The following is a 20,202-nucleotide window of genomic DNA, read 5'->3' as shown; positions in this document are numbered from 1 at the left end:
AATTAAATAAAGTTATATGAGCTGGTAACCTTGTTGTCACCCGTCATGCTTTTATTGAATCTGGAGGGAACACTGAGTGTTTTTTAGTGCCTATTGGCCATAAGATTGTCAGAAGAAGTATAGTTTTTCATCAAGTTGCTGTCAAAATCCTATTTACGCTGCTTCCCTTAATAGATGTCCCTCAAGGCATCACAGTTAATGTGAATTGATTGAAGCTCATATTTGCAATTTGACTCAAGACATTTTGGAGGCCCTCAAATAGCACACAAAGAATAATACAGTGGTGCTCTGAGTCGATACAAGTTTGATTTGTTCCATGAGCACGCTCGTAACTCAAATCGCCTTTCCCCATTGAAATGAATATAAATGCCATTAATCTGTTCCAGTCTCACATTTTTTTAAGCAAACTTTACAAAAAAACATAAATAGCCTACACATTTTATTATTTCTTGAATAACCCCTTTGCTGCTCTTTCTGATGTGCCCGCTTTGGCCACGTGTGGGCAGTGTAAGACGGACAGATGGATATACTGTTCATTGAGGTTTTGCTAATTTCTGCTCCTCGCAGAAGATAAAGACCAAATGACTGAGTACTGTTTTATTGTCTTATCAGTTACTGAAACTTTTGTGTTCAAACATTTGTTGCTTAAAGGGTTATATGAAGTTGAGTCACTTGTATTGCAAGCCAGCACTGTATTGTATATTGTGGTGTTTTGAGATACAAGTGACTTTTTGAGTATTACACTGTGAATGCACACACACTAGAAGGAGTAACACAATATCCACTGAAGTGTATTGAAAAAAATGTTGCAAAAATTGTTTTGTTTTTAATTTTATTTATGGCATTACTTCTTATAAATTATAATATTATGGAGCACAATATTTCTCATAAAAAACATTGCAAACTAATTGTAAGGATTAATGGCATTTCCACTTATTTCAATGGCAAAAGAGCCGAGTTACGAGCATGGTCACTGGACAAATTAAGATCATATGTCAAGGCACCACTGTAATTAAATGATGTACCTCAAAGTGCCGAGTCGCCTTGTGACGATACATTACTAGGTAAGACGGAAGCCCCTCATAGTGACGCAAGCAAGGTGGTTGATTATCAGTCAACCTTTGTATGTGTGAACACGTGGGAAGGCGGGGCTGAGTGGCCGCACGAGTGCACTGAGAGGGATGTCTTGCCAGATTTACAACGATCACACCGCTTCACATATTCCTCTCTCTGGACTATGGTCATTTCTCCCCTGCCCTCCACCGACATGGATCTATTGTTCCCAAAAAGAACAATATTTCACACTGAGACTACCTAGCACTTCATGTGGATTTCTGGAATAAGCATGCTGGACTATCCACCCCATCTCATCATTCAGTGCCTCTTACTGTCCTTGTGGTTGGCGAACAGTTGTCACCAAGTGGCTGGCTCTCTCGGCGATGGCAGGCAGATGTGGCAGAAGCCCAAGCCGGTCGCTATCAGTCTAGAAGAATCCTTTCTTCATGATACATTCCCCCCAGGATTCCTTTGGGGGTCTGGGACGTCCGCCTTCCAGACTGAAGGATCCTGGGAACAGGATGGAAAGGGTGCATCCATCTGGGACCATTTCACCCGATCCAAGATGGACAAAGTGGCCAGTGACAGCTATGCTCGCTGGGAAGAAGATGTGCAGGCGCTTGAATATCTGGGGGTGAAGTCCTACTCTTTCTCCCTCTCTTGGCCCAGACTGTTCCCTGATGGGAATGCTACAGGTCCTCCCAGTGAACCTGCCGTGGAGCACTACAACCTCCTCATAAACAGGCTGGTGGAAAAGCAAATTGAGCCCATCGTTACCATCCATCATTGGGATCTGCCGCTGGTCCTGCAGGAGGTGTACGGAGGATGGAAAAACGACACACTTATTGGATTGTTTGAGGACTACGCTGACTTTTGCTTCCGTACATTTGGAGACCGTGTTAGGTACTGGTTTACAATGCATAATCCATACCTGGTGGCTGTACAAGGGTATGGCATGGGGATGCATGCCCCTGGGGAAACAGGGGGGCTTGCTGCCTCTCTCATTGTGGCCCACAATTTGATTAAGGTAAGTCTGTCATCATGTGGGCTTAACCCTGGAGAACCCACGGCGTCAAATTTGGCCCCTATAAATTCTGCTACTCAAATAAAGACTTTTTATTTTTTTTTATTTTTACAAATTTAACTTCAAAAGTCCAGAGTGCCACTTCTGACCCCTACATGGGGCCATCTAGTGGATGAATATTGCACTTACATGAGCCAGAGTGGTAGTGATAAGATGGCTAAAATGCAACAAATAAAACAAAAAAATTATATTGTTCAATGTAGCTGTGTATTTGATTGATTATTTTCTTAAATTCTAAATAGTTTACTGACAGTTTTTGTTATTCTGTTTTTTCGAAATGATACCCCTAAATCCCAAAGGGTCAAATTTCGCCCTAATCCTAAATTAGGGAATAAAGGGTTAAAATTGAAAAAACATATATTTTGGTGTTCAGTGAATTTATAGCAGTCATTTAATGTATAATTCATAATTTTCCAAAGAAGAAAAGGGTTCTTGGGTTTTCCAGGGTTAAATTGCAAATGAGTTATTTTCATCTTTTCCTCCCATAATGAGCCAGTAAAAGTACAAGTTTGTTGACATCAATTCACATGTATCAGTTATTTTCTTGTCAATGAACAGGACGTTTTATGAGATTTATGAGGTCTAAAGTCCAGCATGTCCGTACAGTGTGTAAGAGGAAGTCATGGAGATATGCCTCAATAATAATCACTCATGTTTTTGCCATTTAGAGCGCTGCACAGCTGTTGTGTGTTGACGCTCAGATGAAAAAAAGATCATTATCGTGTACTTGTTAGGTCGAGTCTGATTACCACATCTGTTACTCAAGTCACCGTTGGTGGCGGTCCTAATTTGAATGGAACCGTTGAGAGACCAACCATCACAAACAACATGGACGCACCAATAACAAAAAAAACACTTATATATTCTCTGAAATAATATTTTTGAATGAATTAAAATATAATAAATAAGAATACCGTAGTTCCTCACATTAGTGATTATTTACTAAATTGCGATGAATTCCATGATTCCCAACCAGTGTACCGTGCTGTGAGAGGTCTTCAGGTGTGTGGTAATTTATCCAGTGTCACTTATTTGGACCTAAAAAAATAAAATAAAATTAACCCATTTTTTTGTTGTTGCTAATGACATAGAGTAACAGGCGGATTAAATGATAAAATGCTCTTCCACTAGATGACAGAAGGTACATAAATAACGTATGTATCCACTTTTTTTGTGAAGTTGTGTGCCGTCACATTTTTTTCCAATGTGAAATATGCACCTTGATTTAATAAAGGTCGGGACACTTTGCACTAAATAAAATAAACTAAAGTGCAATTTGCCTTTTGCAAAGTAACACTGGCTGAAGTTACACAATGGCACTTCTGTGGTTATATAAACATTGTTAGGTTAATAAATATGACTCTCAACTGATGTCATCACTCTACACACACACAGTGGCTAATGCTAAGGCTAATTAATTAACAGCTGGCTAACTTTACATCCTCATTCGGGGCGGATGCTGGAATAGATGAATGGCATTTTCATTCATTTCAATGGGGAAAGTTGACTAGACATGTTTTGAGTGTGGTCATGGAACAAATCAAACTCACACACCAAAGCAAATGATTGATTAGGTAGAATAATGTTGTGTTTTTTTTGTGATTTACAGGCACATGCCAAAGCCTGGCACACATATGACACCCACTACCGCCCAACTCAGAAGGGTAAACTGTCCATTGTTTTGGGCTCCCACTGGGTTGAACCTCAAAAAGGCCAAACCACAACCACCAGTATCGATCTATGTCAGCAGTCAATGGAAGCTGTTCTCGGTTGGTTCGCCAATCCCATTTTAGCCGATGGAGATTATCCATCATCTTTGAAAATCAAGCACGGCGGCCTTCTGCCCATATTTTCTAGCGAAGAGAAGCAATGGGTGAAGAACACGGCTGATTTCTTTGCCCTGTCCTTCGGGCCAAACAACCTCCGCCTGGGCAGAAACCTGCCCCATTTTGGCCAGGCCGTGTCTCCAGACTTGAGGCGCATTCTGGGCTGGATTAAACTGGAGTATGGGGACTTGAAAGTTCTGGTGGCTGAGGGCGGATGGTTCTCTGAAGCTAACGTGGGAAGAGAGGACACAGTGGCCATTTACTTGATGAAGAGATTTATCAACTATGTATTACAAGGTAAATAGTAAGGAAAGAAAGTAAGTGAAAAGAAATATTAACATTTTAGTTGTAAATATTTTTTTGCATATCAATAAAAACAAGCAATTTTAATTTTAATTTTAATTTTAATTTTAATTTTTATTTTAGTTTTAACCAATTAGGCAAAATAGGCAGATGCTAAGGAAGGACTCTTGGGTTTTCATGGGGCACCACAAATTCAGATTTTTTTTTTAACCTTCAATATAATTACATTTAAACTAGTTGTTTAAAAAAAAGAACAAAAAGAAAGGTACAGGTTGTTTCAAGTGGCCCCCAGGCCATACTTTGGGCCCCCTGCTCTACTATCACCACACATGTAACTTCATCTTGTTGCTGTGTTTTGTGTTCCAGCTGTCCGCTTGGATGGGGTTCGGTTGCTAGGTTACACTGCGTGGTCACTGGTGGATGGCTTTGAATGGAACTACAACTACTCAGTCCGCCGGGGGCTTTTCTACGTTGACTTCTCGCATCCTAATCGAACCAGGACGCCCAAAACTAGTGCTCAGTATTACAGGCGGGTTATTGCTGACAATGGTTTCCCCCAAGTGGAGCCCTCCAGAGAGGTTAAAGGTCGTTTCCCTTGTGATTTTCAATGGGGTATTGCTGACTCCACCTTGCAGGTAACTGCATCCCGATAAAATGGATTGAGACAAATGCAATCACCCTCATCCATCCATCCATTTCCCCCTCTCTCTCTTGCTAGGCCCGCTTTTACCCCTTCTCCCCCCAATTTACAGATCCAAATGTGTACACTTGGAACTGGACAGGCGATGGATCATTGCATGCAATCCCAGGAGTCAAGCTTCATACTAATCGCTCCCAGTGCACAGATTATCTGGCCATCCGTAGTCATCTTTACCTTTTTGCATCTACGGGGGCAACGCACTACCGCTTTGCTCTAAACTGGTCTCTGATCTTACCACATGGAGACCTTTCTAGTGTGAATGTGGAAGCACTGAGGTAAGAATGCAGATTGACTGAAAATGAACTCCCTATTTTTCAAATACATGATGGTTAGCGCATCCTTCTGTAACCAAAACAAAAATCCGAAACAAGAAGCTATGTTTTTCAGCCCACAAGGGCGCAAACTATATACGGTCATTATATGTTCAAAATGAATTTATTGATGGCCTTCCTGCATTACACTGTACTCATCAAAAGTTAGCAATATGGGGCTTTGGGGTGAAATTTCAGGATGAACCTAAAATGTGTTATAACCACCTGTGAACCGTGAACTTAATTTGACCTCTTTTGAATGCACATATCTAACTTTTGACCCAACTTTGAGTCAAAAAATAGGTCTTTCAGGGTAAAACAACTCCTACATATTAGTCAGATCCTTTACGTGGGTCAAAAAATTGGGACATTTTGTATAAAACAACCCAGAAAGTTGGGTCAAATTGACCCATAAAGTGGATCACTCCATTTTTTATCCATAATTGGGTTACTTTTGACCCAACTGTTTTTAGAGTCGTTGGGTCCAAAAATTGGGCCATTTTGTATGAAACAACCCACAAAGTTGGGTCAAATTGACCCATACAGTGGATCGGTCCATTTTTGATTCATAATTGGGCTACTTTTAACTCAACTGTTTTTAGAGTGTATATTCGAAACAGATTAACAGACTGGTCCCTCTAAAATGTGAGCCAGTCTCTTGGGGTAAAAAGTAGGAAAATAATAATTAAAAAGTGCTGCATCGGCCCCAAGAGAGGCCATCCAACCGGGCATCTGCCCTGTATGGCAGATGTCTTTGTTAGTTGTGCCACAGCGCTTGTAAACAACTATTTTTTGAACTAGCAGACATTGACAGCTACTGTACAAAGGGGCATTTTGAGTGGAGTGGATGCTATTTTCTGTCCGTTTGGTACTAGCTACCTATTGTGAATTATGCCGTTCAGCTCCTTTGTTAATTGCAATTTGTTGAAAAAGTGGAAAAACACTAAACAGTTTCTTTCAATTTTCATGCAAAAATAAAAATAAACTTTCTATGTGTTTCAACATTTATGTTTAAAAGGTACTACCGCTGTGTCCTCACCGAGCTGAAGAAACTGGACCTAGAAGCTCTCGTTATCCTCTATTACCCAACGCACAAAGCTCCACATCTTGGCCTGCCTGGCGCCCTGCATGCCTCTGGAGGTTGGCTCAACTACAGCACAGTGGAGGCCTTTCAGGCATATGCATCACTATGCTACCAGGAGCTTGGCTCCTGGGTCCATTACTGGATCACGGTGAACGAGCCCAACAGACTGACAGATATTTATTCCGATGCGAATGAACAGCACCGGGCTGTCCATAACCTCCTTTTGGCTCATGCAAAAGCCTGGCGGCTCCATGAGCGCGAGTACTCTCGTCAGCAGGGCGCTATGGTGTCACTGGCGCTACACGCCGACTGGGCTGAACCCGCAAACCCATTCCTCCTGGAGTCACATGCAGCAGCGGTTGAGAGATTCCTTCTTTTTGAACTCGCTCGCTTCCTGGACCCGTTGCTGCGGACTGCAGATGAGGAGAAGCAGGGCAAAGGAGACTATCCTCGAAAAATGAAGGGATCTCCTCTTCCTACTTTTACCAAAACTGAAAGGGAGGAGCTGAAAGGTGCATTGAGTTTCATTGCGTTGAACCACTTCACCACCCGCCTGGTTGCTCCTTTTCCAAACAATGTACAGCAAAACCATCCTGGCAATCATGACTGTCTTATCCTCTCTGATCCCACCTGGCCCTCCTCCAGTCTGGGCCAAGCTCTCGTCCCTTGGGGGCTACGAAAGATGCTGAGCTGGGTGACTGATCGATATGGACGGGCTCGACCTATCATTATCTCAGCAAGTGGGGTTGATGACCAGGCTCCTGTCCAGGATAGCACGAGGCAACACTACATAAAAAGTTATCTGCAGGAGGCTCTTAAAGGTCAGCCTTTTAGTTTTCATGGACTAATTCCTCTGTGATGAATGTATGAAATAGAACTTATTCATATTCATATTCACTTATAGATTTTATTTTATTTTACAAATCCCAGTTGAATGTTACTGACAAATAAAAACAAAAGACGATTAAACATTGTACTGTATATTTAAACATCAAAATGTTAAGTTAAGCCAAATATTCCGCAAGGTCTGCTAACAAAATGCTAACAATGCAAAATGCATAGAGTGGCTAGTTGGAAATAACATAGATGTAATAATTATAAACAGCTGCTACTTTTACACACATGGAAGCAGCATCACATACAACAAAATAAAAAATTAGAAGTGACTCTAACGCCCAAATTTTCTATACAATAACATGCTCCATTCAGCCCAATTAGTCTAAACATGGTATTGTGATTAATATATTTGTGAAAAATGAATAAAGCAGCAAAATCCACCCATTTTTACCCATCTTGAGGCAAAAAATGACATCAAAGTTGCTCAGGGCTCAGGTAATGACCAATCATGGATCAACTAGCGAATGTCACATGACCAAACTTACATTGTAGAAAACAAGTGAGCTGTGATTGGTTGTTACCTATGTCCTGAGCAACGATGACCTCATCTTCAGTTGGCAGCACGTGGCAAAATGGCCGCTCACTGTGATGGATAAAAACGTGTGGATTTTGCTGCATTGTTTATATTCCACAAACGCTATATTAATCAGAATGCCATATTTAGAATAGTGGGGATGCATAAGATTTATTACTGTAAATACATTTAAATTGAATAATTATTTAAATTATTATTATTATTACTTAAAGGAGTAGTCAACCTTAAACATTTCCTGACAATAATATGTTATATGTGACCTCACTAGTCTAAACATGACATTCTGATTAATATAACATTTGTGGAATATGAGTTATGCAGCAAAATCCAGCCGTTTCTATTCATCTCACTGGGCGGCCATTTTGACACTTGCTGTCGACTAAAGATGACATCACAGTTGCTCAGGGCTCAGGCAATGACCAATCACAGCTTATCTGTTTTCTGAAGCTGAGCTGTGATTGGTTGTTACCTGAGATCTGGGCAACTACGATGTCATTTTCCCTCCACAGCAAGTGACAAAATGGCTGCCTTCTGATATTGACAAAAACAGCTGGATTTTGATGCTTAACTCATATTCCACTACCACTAACGCAATATTAACCAAAATAACGCATATTGTCAAGATTTTTTGTTGTTGTAGTATTTATGTATTTTCCTCTGCTGGCCCAGAAGTAATGTTGATTTTCACTCCTGTGTAATGTACTTTCAGCATGGATTAGAATGATGTTGACGCCCAGGCAAAGCTCGACAAGCAATATAGATTTTATGGCTATATTGCCGCCTCCTATAAACTCCCACGGAACCATAAAGATGATAAAAAGTGGGAGGGCAGAGAAACAATGGAGAGATGAATTAGATTAGCTTTTCATACCTTGCCCTTTATGGCCATTTGCTCACCTACATTGCACCTGCAGCGAAATAGCATATTTAAATCTAAAAGATAAACAAGATGAAGGAATAAATTGATGACAAATGAATATTTCTGTTTCTCCATATTTCTTCAGCACGCCAGTTGGATGGAGTCAACCTGCAGGGCTTCTATGTATGGAAGCTGCAAGATGATCATGTACCTCAGTATGGTCTTTTCAGCTCGACCCACCACCAATCCAAAGCAAAGGCCTCCATTGACTTCTACAGACGAATCATCACTCGGAGCGGTTTCCCCAAAGACGAAACCGCGCACACGTGTCGCTCCAGTGAGGTGCGGCCAGTGTGTTCCTTATGCGTGTGGGTGTCCAAGAACAAGGCGCTGACGGTCTTTGGCTGCTGCCTCGTGCTCACAGCTGTTATCTTCACCGCGCTGGTCTTTTCCACCATCATTACCAGGAGAAAGTACATAAAAGGGCGGAAGAGCAGAGTGAGCATTATGAGCAGGAGAAGAAGAACAAGGGTGCAGTAATGTGCTCATGTGCGCCTGCTCTCAAGCGTTAAACACAAAACAGACTCATATAATGTACATTAATTGAGGGGTTTCAAAATCGACCCCTGGGGGTCCATGAGCTGTGCCTTGATGGGCCACAAAATAATTGGCGAATGACTAATATGCAGCAGAAAACGGTAGTCCAATTTTCTCAAAGGTGTCTTTCCAGAAAAAAAAGGCATAATATTTAAAAAAATAAAGTTGCACTTTTATAATTCACGCTAAAGTAGGACTTTATCCTAGAAAAATATCAATTTTCATCACAACAAAAACGTCTTTGTTCTTGTTTTTCTCAACAACAACAAAATATATATGAATTTGTTTTTATGACTTTCCCCCCTAAAAAATAGGCAACTTTGTAACTACATTGGCATTAGCAATGAGTAAACGGTGTTAGTTATGTTTAATTGATGTTAGGATTATGATGGGGTCCTTGTAAAAATGACTGGCCTGTAAGGATTCCCTGGACCCCAAAAAGTTGACAGCTCCTGCATTAGCGTACACACATATAATACAGCAAAAACTGTAATTGCAGTTATAGCAAAAATTGTTCAAATAGTGAAATTTGATACATGTACTCTCCTGATTTCACTCTTTTTAAAAATACTGCTGGCAAAAATTCCAGGTTGTGGCCCTAAAATTCAAGATCTCTGCCCCCAAATTATTGTTGTTTTAATTTGTATTTTTTTTTACTCAGAATGTATTGCATTGAAGAAGTTGAATATAAAGTTTGGTATATTTTGGTTGCCAAGTGCATGTCTGGATTTATTATGCTTATTGAGATACAGCGTATAGGTACTTTTGTAGACTTTAGAGTGCAAAAAAAAGTGATTTTTTTTATGTGAGAATTTGGTATTATGAAAATGTTATTTTTACACCCTGTTTTTTTTTTCAGTATGATTCCTTGTATAACTAATTCTAAGGCGGTAAATGGATAGCCCCCCGGCCTTTATGAAAACCAAAGATCAAATGGCAGATTCATACTCCATGTGTGCAAAAAGACAAACTGACTGGTGTAAATTTTGCCTTTATCAAAAAGATAGAACAGACGAAGTCCAAGCATCATCTCAAACTCATTACATCCTTGAACACGATAGCTATGCCATGATGCTGACTTCCATCATAACATAAACTGCGATGTTTTTGTATATCAAGACGTGACAATGTCTCCCCCTGGTGGAACCAATACAAACAGCTCTTTTTCTCATCATATTTATTGCCGATGACAAGTGACATCAATTTGCCATTCATGTAAAGAGAGTTTTCCAATACAGATACAGAAGGCTATCTACAATTCAGTTGCAGATGCCCACTAATGAATTACGAATATATGCAACTGAATTGTAGATATCTGTAACCCTAGTTTGTCATACAGTATCGTAACACATATCCAGTCCTGTTAGCCTGTTAAATATTTAGAAGGCTTGCTATGTAGAATCACTTTTACTCCATTTACATTTGATCTCAGGAAAACTATAGACAACAAGGGTGTGCTCTAAAGTATTGGAACTGCAAGGTCAATTCCTTTATTTTTGTTGTATGCTGAATATCCAGTTTTAGTTTCGTTAACAAAATTGTTTTTTGAATTTTTGTTTTAGTTTTTTCGTTAGTTTTAGTTAACTAAAATAACCTTGCTCCAAACTAAATCATGGCCACAAGAAAAAGGCCCAAAACACATTGCCAACACAACAAAAGACTTCATCAGGGAGAAAAAGTCGAAGGTCAAAGATTGGGCATTTTAACTTCTGAAGGGAGAACCAACCTAGAAACAAATAAAAACTGAAAAAAGACCTAGAAAAGAATTTCAAATAAAGAATGCAACAGTCTGGTGAAGTCAATGGGTTGTAGGCTTTTGACGCAGATAAGTAATGGTTCTGCTATCAATTATTAAACATCACTGTAATAATAACGGTTCCAATAATTTTGTTCAAAAAATGGGTGGCTCTTTGTCCTGAGTTGTTTAACACATCTAGATGTAAATACCATGAAACAAAATCTGGGATTCTGAACTTTTGGCTCATATTCATCTTTTGATTTGAAAGCCAAATGTCTTCAGTATACAACAAAAGCGAATAGTTGACCTTGTCGTTCCAATACTTTGTGGGGGGTTGTATGGATTATTATTATTGTTATTATGAATCAATACTACGTCAGGCAGTAATTAACCAATGACAGGAGACGTCGAGGATGCCAGTGTGCGTCACATGGCTCGCTCTCAGACAGACTTCATGGGAGTTTGCCCTTCAAAAGTTTTCGTTTCTTCCAAGCCTGCAGGACAAGTACCCGTTTGATGGTAACACGCTCACACGCGCTATTCCAGTCTTCTTGCTTGCCTTAAACACTTGGTTGGTTTTGTAAGGAAGCCTCATACCATACTCATATGTGAGTATTTTTTTTATTGTTATTATTATTATTTTTATTATTATTACATTCCTTAACACGTCATGACCTCAAATTCATTTGTAATGTCCTCTTGGAATCTCCAGCATCCATGTGGGTCCCTCCGTCGGTCAACGATTTACCGATAAATTTCTGCACAATAAAAACTGTTTAAAATTCCCTGGTCTTGCAGTCCATACCACTAATAGTATCCTTGGAGCTGTAGTAGTTAGTTGCATACCAATGCCATCTACTACAGCAATCAGAATGAGAAAATGTGTTTTTGTTGATTTTTGGTGAATATTTGTGATCATTTGTGGTCTTTTTTGTCCCTTAAATGTCCTCAAATTGTCCATTGTGAAAGATATGATAAATATTGGAGGTGTAGTAGTTAGTTGCTTTTCATTCCCAGTTACTACAGCAGTCAGAATAATAAAATAAAAAAAACCTTTATGGTGATTTCATGATACGTCACCCTGGAGAATGTAATTTGTAGACGGTCCCTAAGGTTAGACGGTAGGAGTGAATATCAAACATCGAACGTCAAGCCAACTTTTTCTCTCTCACACATAGTCGTAACGAATTAAAACACCACGCGGATAAACGGACCGTCAGCCCCGGTGCGCTCCAGGAGCACAACAACAGCAGCAGCGGTTACTTTTGGAGGTTGTTCCCTACAAAGCTGTGTGTTCCTGTGGGCACGACAAGCAAGCTAACGTTCGATCGCCAGGCCCGGACAGACAGCGGCGAGGAGGCCCCAAACCGCACTGGGAAACCGGGTGGAACAATCATGGCTAACATTGCAGTTCAGAGGATAAAACGCGAATTCAAGGAGGTGCTCAAAAGCGAAGAGGTCAGTCGACTCGGTTACCCGTTTGATTGTTTTGCTTTTCTTTGTCTTGGCTGGCTATGATAGGAAGAACGCCACTGACGCGTCGCTGGCTCAGCTGTCAGCTAACCTCCGGATAGCTTAGCTCGAGCTAACTTGTGTGCCGCCGTTCAGCTTCACTAAAGTAGCTTTTGGCCGCTGTTGTTGAGCTCATGTGGACAGCTTGGCGACTCGCACGCCGTTCTAAAAACCCAACTAAGCACATTTCATGAGGAAATAAAACCGTATTTTACATGGCGTGCATGAGCTAGCGCATTATTAGCGTATGGTAACTGCTAGCTCAGTTAGCCATCAAAGAGTTCGATAAAGTCCCGTGTCATTGTCATTCACGCGTTATTTAGATTATTGTTTATTTGTGCCACAAATGTGGTCAGTGCTCTCAACAAGTTGGGGGCTAACGGTTGAAATAGCTGTTGCTCGTGGTGTGGGGTGTCATTTTTATGCTGCATAGGCAGGTTTGTGTTTTGACAGCAAGCTCAATTAACGCTTTCCAGCCTGTCTGTCTTGCTCACTGCATCTTTGCTTCTTCACCGTTTCAGACGAGCAAAAACCAGATTAAGGTGGATCTGGTGGACGAGAACTTCACAGAACTTAAGGGGGAGATAGCAGGGCCACCCGATACGCCGTATGAAGGTGAGAGGCCTCTGAAGACTTTGTTTTGACAATATGCCACTGAATGCCATAAGGTGAGAAGCCTCAGGAGACTTGGTTGCTAACATCAGTCTTGCTTCCATTGCAGTCATTAACTTCATTTTCCACAAGGCCTTGCAAAATGACACTAAACTTCAAAGTGGCCCTGTATGTGTGTAACTTGTTTCCTTGGGAAGACATAACCTTTGGCACAACATTGCCTAAATCACAATGGCCGCATGTCAGCTTTCACCGTGTTAAACATCATCAGATTGCTGACAAAAAGAAAGTTAAACTGCTGTAGTGGATCTGTATATTCTTGTTATGTATTTCATGGCAACATATTTACAGTGTGGACACGCATACTTGCTTTTCGGCACCTGCGCATTTGCAGACCCTCCTCCCTAATTTATTTTTCAATATTTAAATATACAATCCATTATCCGAGCCGCTTATTAATTTGTTTTTTGAAATGTAACATTAGGAAATAAAGAGTAGGTCCATCATATTGACTAAAAATATTCTATCCCAAACTGAATAAAGACAAAAGTTCCCAGTGTGCACTAGCGACAACAATATAATGTTTTATGGGGCAAGCTTATTTTTGGTTTCACCTTCTCAACTCCACTTTCAGTGCCATCTTGCTAGGCGTGTCAGTTATTGCTATTTGTTTCCTCTTCCTTTTTGTTATAAGGAGTTTCTGTTGTCCTGCTATTTGTAAGGGTCGAACAACTTTTGGGAAAAAATTAAGCCAAGTTCATGTTTCTTCACTACTGTGACTTTTTGAGAGGATTGGGTCATAGTGGGAGCAGAAATACGGTCGGTAGTCAGAATAGAAGCTTTGTTTGCATTTGGTCAAATGTAACTTGTGGTAAATTGCATAATTGTATTACCGTTTTACAACCAACTCAGGCAAGTTTGTGACAAATCTCCCTGAGTGCATTAGCATTAAGGTAGCTTACAGCTAACACACTTACTGTAAACAATCTCAATGAAAATATACCTGAACAGACACTTCAACAATCACAATCAACATGATACACGATTAATAAGTTTAACTACAAAGCATATCGGCAACCACCCCGCAGTATCGTGATAATTATTGTGCCATGAGGTTCATGTCGCAATAATGTCGTATCATGACGTTTGAATATACAGTAGTTTACACGATCCATTCCCTAGTATTTATTGATGAATGCAAATGTATCATCTGTTCATGATCTTTGTTCCTCTCTTTCAGGGGGTAGATACCAACTAGAAATTAAAATTCCAGAGACATATCCTTTCAATCCACCCAAGGTAGAGTGGTCTATTCTTAAGTATCATGTAATGGCCGCTCCCTAAATTGACAAATGACATGTAAGAGCATGTTTTTTATCTTTTTTTCTCTCTTCACCATTCTATCACGCAGGTACGGTTTATCTCAAAGATCTGGCATCCCAACATCAGTTCAGTCACAGGTGCAATATGTTTGGACATCCTCAAAGACCAGTGGTGAGTCTGTTTCTCAACAGCGTCGCATATTGCCCACGCCAGCCAGGCATGCAAGTCTAACCAGTCGGCCATATCCGGACAGTCGGATGCACTCGGTATATTCTAAAAGTAACTATACAGTCCCTGACAAAAGTCTTGTCGCTTATCCATTTTGTAGAAACACCAGCTTATAACCTGACTTTTAATTAACCCATTGGTTTTGGAAATGGCTCATATAAAAGCTAAAACCCTCCCAAATGATGTTTAATATACAAAAATAAATTTGCTTCACTGAAGAAATTTTGATCATTTAATGAACACAGAAAGGTCAGATTTTGGCAAGACAAAAGTTTTGTCGCCTACAAAAAGTCATGTGAAAATGGAACAAATAATTGACCTCAAATACAAAAAAATGCAGCGGTGGAAAAGTTTGGGCAACCTTGGTTGAAATAAACAAAGCATTTGGCTCAGCACTGTGCGATAACTGTACTACCTTTTTTTAAATACAAGCACAATCACAATGAATTTGCACTTTTACTTTTCTAATTCATATAGATTATAATTTATTGTGAAACTACTTGTATTTGATTGCTTTTAGGGTTTGAAAATGTCAACATATCTGAGTATAACTACATTCAGTTCCACGATTTTCTTAAGAAGAGTGCTATAAACAAAAATGTGCAAAATTGTGTGAACATTTCATCTTCCTTCTGCTTTAGATAATCTTCTTTTTTTTTCTAGCGGAATGTACCACATGTTCCAATTTGACCATTGGATGTCATCGCTTAAATTGTTAAAAATGCATTTGGGGAGAATAACCAAGCAGGAGCTTTTTTTTATTTTTAATTTTTAAATGCATTGCTGTCCATAGAATAGATAAAAATCATCTCCAACCTTTGTTACACTTTTCATTTATTTATTGATTGATTTTTATAAAACAAAACAGCATCCATCAATCCAGTATCTATTTTTTTTCTATGCAAACACATTTGTTTTTTAGATAAAACACAAAAACAACACAGTGTTAAGATATGCTGCAGGCTTTTCATTGTACCTGGACAGTTAAGTTAAATGTAAATGTGAGCATTATGTGTGAGGCAATGTAAACAATAAACTGAATGTGAATCTTTCAGGGCAGCGGCCATGACGCTGAGGACGGTCCTCTTGTCACTACAAGCTTTATTGGCAGCTGCGGAGCCCGACGATCCACAGGATGCAGTGGTAGCCAATCAGGTCGGCGAGTATGCATGCTTCCGCTTTTTGTTCACCCTTACGAATATTAATACTGTTAAGTACTTGTAAGGGGATGAAATAGAGCAAAATATTGGATTGGACGGATTTTTGTTCCAGACATCCATCGTTTACTCTAATCCTGCGACATTCACGTTCAATGACTTCATAGTTGTTTTTTGGAGACTATTTGAGCCAAATACTGATTGAGATTGAGTTAAGTTGCTTTAGTTCAAGACATTTTGAGGTGCGCCAAGTTAAAATGAAGGAAAAGGGAACAAAAGTCAACATAGTCATTGAGCTGCCATAACATCAAGTACTGTTGAAATTGAAGTAGAAATCTGCCAACTGTGTTTTTTTGTCATTTAATTCAGTTTTAGCAGATACCAGTGCTGACGGCAGTATTTTAGATTTTATAGATTTTTGGGGGGGCCTTTTTAAACCTTTTACTCACCTTATATTTATGCTCATTAGGAGGGGATGTAAATTTATATGAGCATGGCTTGTACATGTGACTTGATCTATTCCGACCTGCTGTTTATATGTGCCACTACATTAATCAGAACACCCGTTTTACAGCTCTGTGACATGCGAAGATTGATGTAAACATCACGGGATTAAATCAAGATGGAGTTCATGCATCTATTTAGCACATGAGTTGTGATCCTTTTAACACTTTTATTAAAGCAACAGCTAGATTTAAAATAAGGTCAAAGTAATTTGTAACAAGCTTTCCTGTCGCCGTATAGCTTTTCTGGGAGGCTTCTGTTTATGTTCTCCAATGTTTGAGGTAATAAAGTTTTTAAAAAACCATCTGCGAGACATTAGAACATGGAGATCTGCAGCTAAAGAAATGAAGTGGAATTTTATTATTTTTCTGGCTAAATTTAGCGTCTTTAGCTTTGTAGTCCGGAAATTCCGATACCTCACGTCAGTTGTGTTTAGTAACTTAAGTGTGTTACATTTGTGTTTAGTCTTTTAGACCTGACATAAGTGACGGTGGTACATAGAGAGCTAAGTATTTTTTCAGACTTGGCATAACAAGTTTGAGAACCACTTGTCTATAGAAAATGAACTATTCCACCGACGCCACCCATGAACCTCTTTCATGGAAATGTTTGTGTGTTCCACAGTACAAGCAGAACCCAGAGATGTTCAAACAGACGGCGAGGCTCTGGTCTCACGTCTACGCGGGCGCTCCCGTCTCCTGTCCGGAGTACACGCGCAAAATAGACGAACTTTGTGCCATGGGCTTTGAAAAAGTGAGCGTCACACGTTTAAAGAACCCCTATTATATATAATATGTTGTCTCGTTTCTCATGTGCCTTCCTTTCTCCTCCAGAATGCAGTAATAGTGGCCTTGTCGTCAAAATCCTGGGACGTGGAGACGGCGACGGAGCTACTAATCAGTAACTGAATCTTGACGACAACTTTTACATCTTCCTCATCCCCCCCCTTCCTCACACACACCATCGCGTTTCCGCCATCTCTCAGCGTCTATCCCCGCGCCGCACCTTCTGTTTCACAGTGGACTCTGCCCCACCCGCACTTCCCCCCCTCCCCTCTGCTGTGCCACACACTCCAATCAGTTGCTTGGCAAGCGCGCATCGCTGGCCTCCTTGACGGTCATTCAACATTCCGGTCAGTGCTACAATCAGAAGTCCGACCACTTAAAGTCCCCACTCTGTGACCCGGCTGTCGTGTCTCCAACAAGCGTTCGCCACCTATGCAGGCATTCACGTTCGGTTTTGGAAAACCTTTTTTGTAAGAGTCAGGCAAACTCTTTTGGACTCTCAGTTGTCCCAAGGCAAATGTCATTCTAAAAAAAAAAATGTAGACAACAACAACCCATATACATTCATGTGCCACTAATGGCATTAGTGATGGTAGCCTAGTGTAAATAAATTCCACAAATCTGATTTCATCGAAGGCAGGACTTGGAAATAATTTCGGCACAGACATAACCGAGGCGTATTCCTTCTTTTCAATACCACATCTGCGATCACATTCACGTGACACTGTTTCATACAAGTTTGGAACCAGGTTAATGTAATCCCACCAAAATGAATTTACGGTGTAATTATGCTCTTATTTTATTTGCTCTCTTAAGCGGTCTGACATCTCCCCCCCCCCACCGGTTCATTACTTGAATAAAACCACCTGTCTCTTCTCATGATATTTAAAACAAAAAAGGAAGGAAAAGAGTGTTTTACTTGGTTTTGGCCTTCTGCAGGAATATATTTGGATTCTTGTTTTTAAAAACTTAGAATAAACAGAAATGCAACCTCCAAAGTAAAAGAAAGCGCGCAAGTATTGCGTCACCTTGACAATGCCAACAGATAAATGTGTCAAAAGATTCATCTGTAAATAAAGATAAAGTGTGTAAATTACCGGTTTGACTTTTTGTATTCTCTGAATATGTTTTTGTTCTGGATTTCTTGGCAAGAATGCGTCCAGCACAGTACACAACAAACTTGAGGTTTTAGAAATATCTTATATTTACCTTTTTTAATGTGGACATTTGAGTTAAAAATGGGCAGAGACCCTCTCAGCTGTAGAAAGAAATGTCGCAAAGAGGAAATTGCATCTGTCTAGTAAGAGATGTGAAATCAAAATTTAAAATGCATGCAAAAGTGCTAAATGGATCAGGATTACTAGTGTCCCACATATACACTTGTTTTCCTCTGCCATTGTGATCCTTGGTTGCAAAAATATTTTTTTTAGCATATTTAGAGCAGGAAGACGGCAGGGTTATATTAATCTATTGTAAAATACAGATCACCTTACATACGCAGGGCGTGGAATGAACAGGGTGACAGATGGTATGCCTGCTAGCAGGTTGCGCCTCTTAGATCGTCTCCAACAAACCCTAGCAGTGGGCTTTATTTCAAGACACAGCAGCAGTGCAAGAGTGCCTAACCACTTATTAGCTTCAAGGCACCCCAAACGACCAGAAAAAGATGAATTTGCACTTGTGAAAATGACCCAGCTTTCCACAAAGGTACACCTGCACCATTTAATGAGGACCGACATAAGAACTACATTAAACATACTGCCATAAAAAGAACACTACGGATAATGAATTACACTAATTTGACTGTTGTATCCCACAGGGGCAATGTTGTGATGGCCCTCCGTGATCAATTTGAATTGTATCATGTCATCTTAACATTGGCCAGTTAGATTCCCCCCCCCCCCCCCCCCAAAAGACAATTTAATAGGAGGAATTGTTTCGTTGAATAACTTTTACTGTTGTCATACAATGCTGTTGCTGTTCAGTGTATGAGTTTGCTTTCCCCATTCCGCTTGCGGCAAAACAGGATGAAGCACTCCAAGGTCAGGTCACTATGGCATAGCCTTACGGCAGAAATAAAGCCCCAAAAAATAGTAAATGTGTATACAGCAATGACTTGTTATACACAAGATAGCTTCAAGAGCTACCAAAGACGACCATGTCCAATATTTGACCTTCTTGAAACTTTTGTCTAACTCTTCAGTGTTTCAGTACATTTTGCTGAAAGGCAAAATTCCCAACAGGTGTTTGATCCATGCAACGACCATTTGTATTTCCTGGTTCAAATACAATTTGTATTGAAACAGTCTTCTTCCTCATGCTGTTCACATCTTGACAGGGAAGTGCCTACTGAACTTAAAACTGTCATCAGCAAGTTTCAATAGTGAAGAGACTGGAAGAGTTACAGAAAGGCATAAAGCGCACATCCTTAAAAAAAAAAAAGTTGCACAGGTGCATTGAACATTTAGAGAAAACCAGACTTGTAGAAAAGCAACATCATCAACAACACTTTAATAGTAAAAATGTAATGTTAAAAACGGAGAATCCAGAATTAAATTAAAACATTTTAGTTAACCTTTTACACATTGTAGTGTTCTGTACTGTATTTTATATTCTATAATACTGCACTTAATGAAAAAGTGAGTGTAATGACTTAAATAGAATATGAAACATTAAATAGATTGTGCATCATAATTTAATGCTGCAAGCCAATTTCTCGTGCTGCACCTTCTACTTGGCCCGCCTTGGCCACCGGGAGGCAGTATCATGCAAACGCAAATAAAGACACACGTCTACCGCTACTGTAAGTGACTCAGAAAGGTGAGAGAGAGCTAGTTCTGTTTTCTACCCTCTTGTATAGCTAATTAACCCCTTGGCGTTATTTTATTTTGAAATGGCTTGGTCAGAACCAACAAAAAGCCAAAAAATGGTCAAATAACGCCCAGGGGTTATGAGGTTACAGAGTCTTGGTCTGTGACCACCAAACGCCAAAGTGTGGCTGTTTTCATTGTCCTCATGGTTGCCTTACATGAATCTGTCTGTTCAAAAAAAATGGCTGTACAACTTGATCTGTGCTCAGTTGTCCAAAGGT

At 40.0% G+C, this 20,202-nt stretch overlaps 2 protein-coding genes across 2 annotated transcripts; both read left to right on the top strand.

The window, feature by feature from the left end:
• Nucleotides 1-1,215: 1,215 nt before the first annotated feature.
• On the top strand, nt 1,216-9,833 carry klb (klotho beta). The gene is made up of 6 exons (XM_077578162.1): nt 1,216-2,083; nt 3,750-4,263; nt 4,636-4,904; nt 4,988-5,244; nt 6,299-7,185; nt 8,801-9,833. Exons 1-6 carry the CDS (start codon nt 1,325-1,327, stop codon nt 9,193-9,195), a joined length of 3,081 nt encoding a protein of 1,026 aa, XP_077434288.1. The 5' UTR covers nt 1,216-1,324; the 3' UTR covers nt 9,196-9,833.
• A 2,257-nt stretch (nt 9,834-12,090) lies between these two features.
• LOC144059224 (ubiquitin-conjugating enzyme E2 K) lies at nt 12,091-18,207 on the top strand. The gene is made up of 7 exons (XM_077578164.1): nt 12,091-12,448; nt 13,024-13,117; nt 14,355-14,413; nt 14,526-14,608; nt 15,721-15,820; nt 16,951-17,079; nt 17,160-18,207. The coding sequence occupies exons 1-7, from the start codon at nt 12,386-12,388 to the stop codon at nt 17,232-17,234; spliced, it is 603 nt and encodes a 200-aa protein (XP_077434290.1). The 5' UTR covers nt 12,091-12,385; the 3' UTR covers nt 17,235-18,207.
• The last annotated feature ends 1,995 nt before the right edge of the window (nt 18,208-20,202 follow it).

The sequence above is a fragment of the Vanacampus margaritifer genome, chromosome 10 (genome assembly GCF_051991255.1).
Source record: "Vanacampus margaritifer isolate UIUO_Vmar chromosome 10, RoL_Vmar_1.0, whole genome shotgun sequence".
Classification (NCBI taxonomy): domain Eukaryota; kingdom Metazoa; phylum Chordata; class Actinopteri; order Syngnathiformes; family Syngnathidae; genus Vanacampus; species Vanacampus margaritifer.
The sequence above is the reverse complement of the archived record's forward strand: the minus strand, read 5'-3'. Positions and strand labels throughout refer to the sequence as shown.

What these genes read in the sequence shown, in the direction of transcription:
- klb (XM_077578162.1), top strand. Translation starts at nt 1,325, where the DNA reads ATGTGGATTTCTGGAATAAGCATGCTGGACTATCCACCCCATCTCATC. An exon ending in TATCAACTATGTATTACAAG is followed by an intron (nt 4,264 to 4,635) that starts GTAAATAGTAAG and finishes TTTGTGTTCCAG; the next exon opens with CTGTCCGCTTGGATGGGGTT. An exon ending in TTGCTGACTCCACCTTGCAG is followed by an intron (nt 4,905 to 4,987) that starts GTAACTGCATCC and finishes CTCTCTTGCTAG; the next exon opens with GCCCGCTTTTACCCCTTCTC.
- LOC144059224 (XM_077578164.1), top strand. Translation starts at nt 12,386, where the DNA reads ATGGCTAACATTGCAGTTCAGAGGATAAAACGCGAATTCAAGGAGGTG. An exon ending in ACCCGATACGCCGTATGAAG is followed by an intron (nt 13,118 to 14,354) that starts GTGAGAGGCCTC and finishes CCTCTCTTTCAG; the next exon opens with GGGGTAGATACCAACTAGAA. An exon ending in GACATCCTCAAAGACCAGTG is followed by an intron (nt 14,609 to 15,720) that starts GTGAGTCTGTTT and finishes TGAATCTTTCAG; the next exon opens with GGCAGCGGCCATGACGCTGA.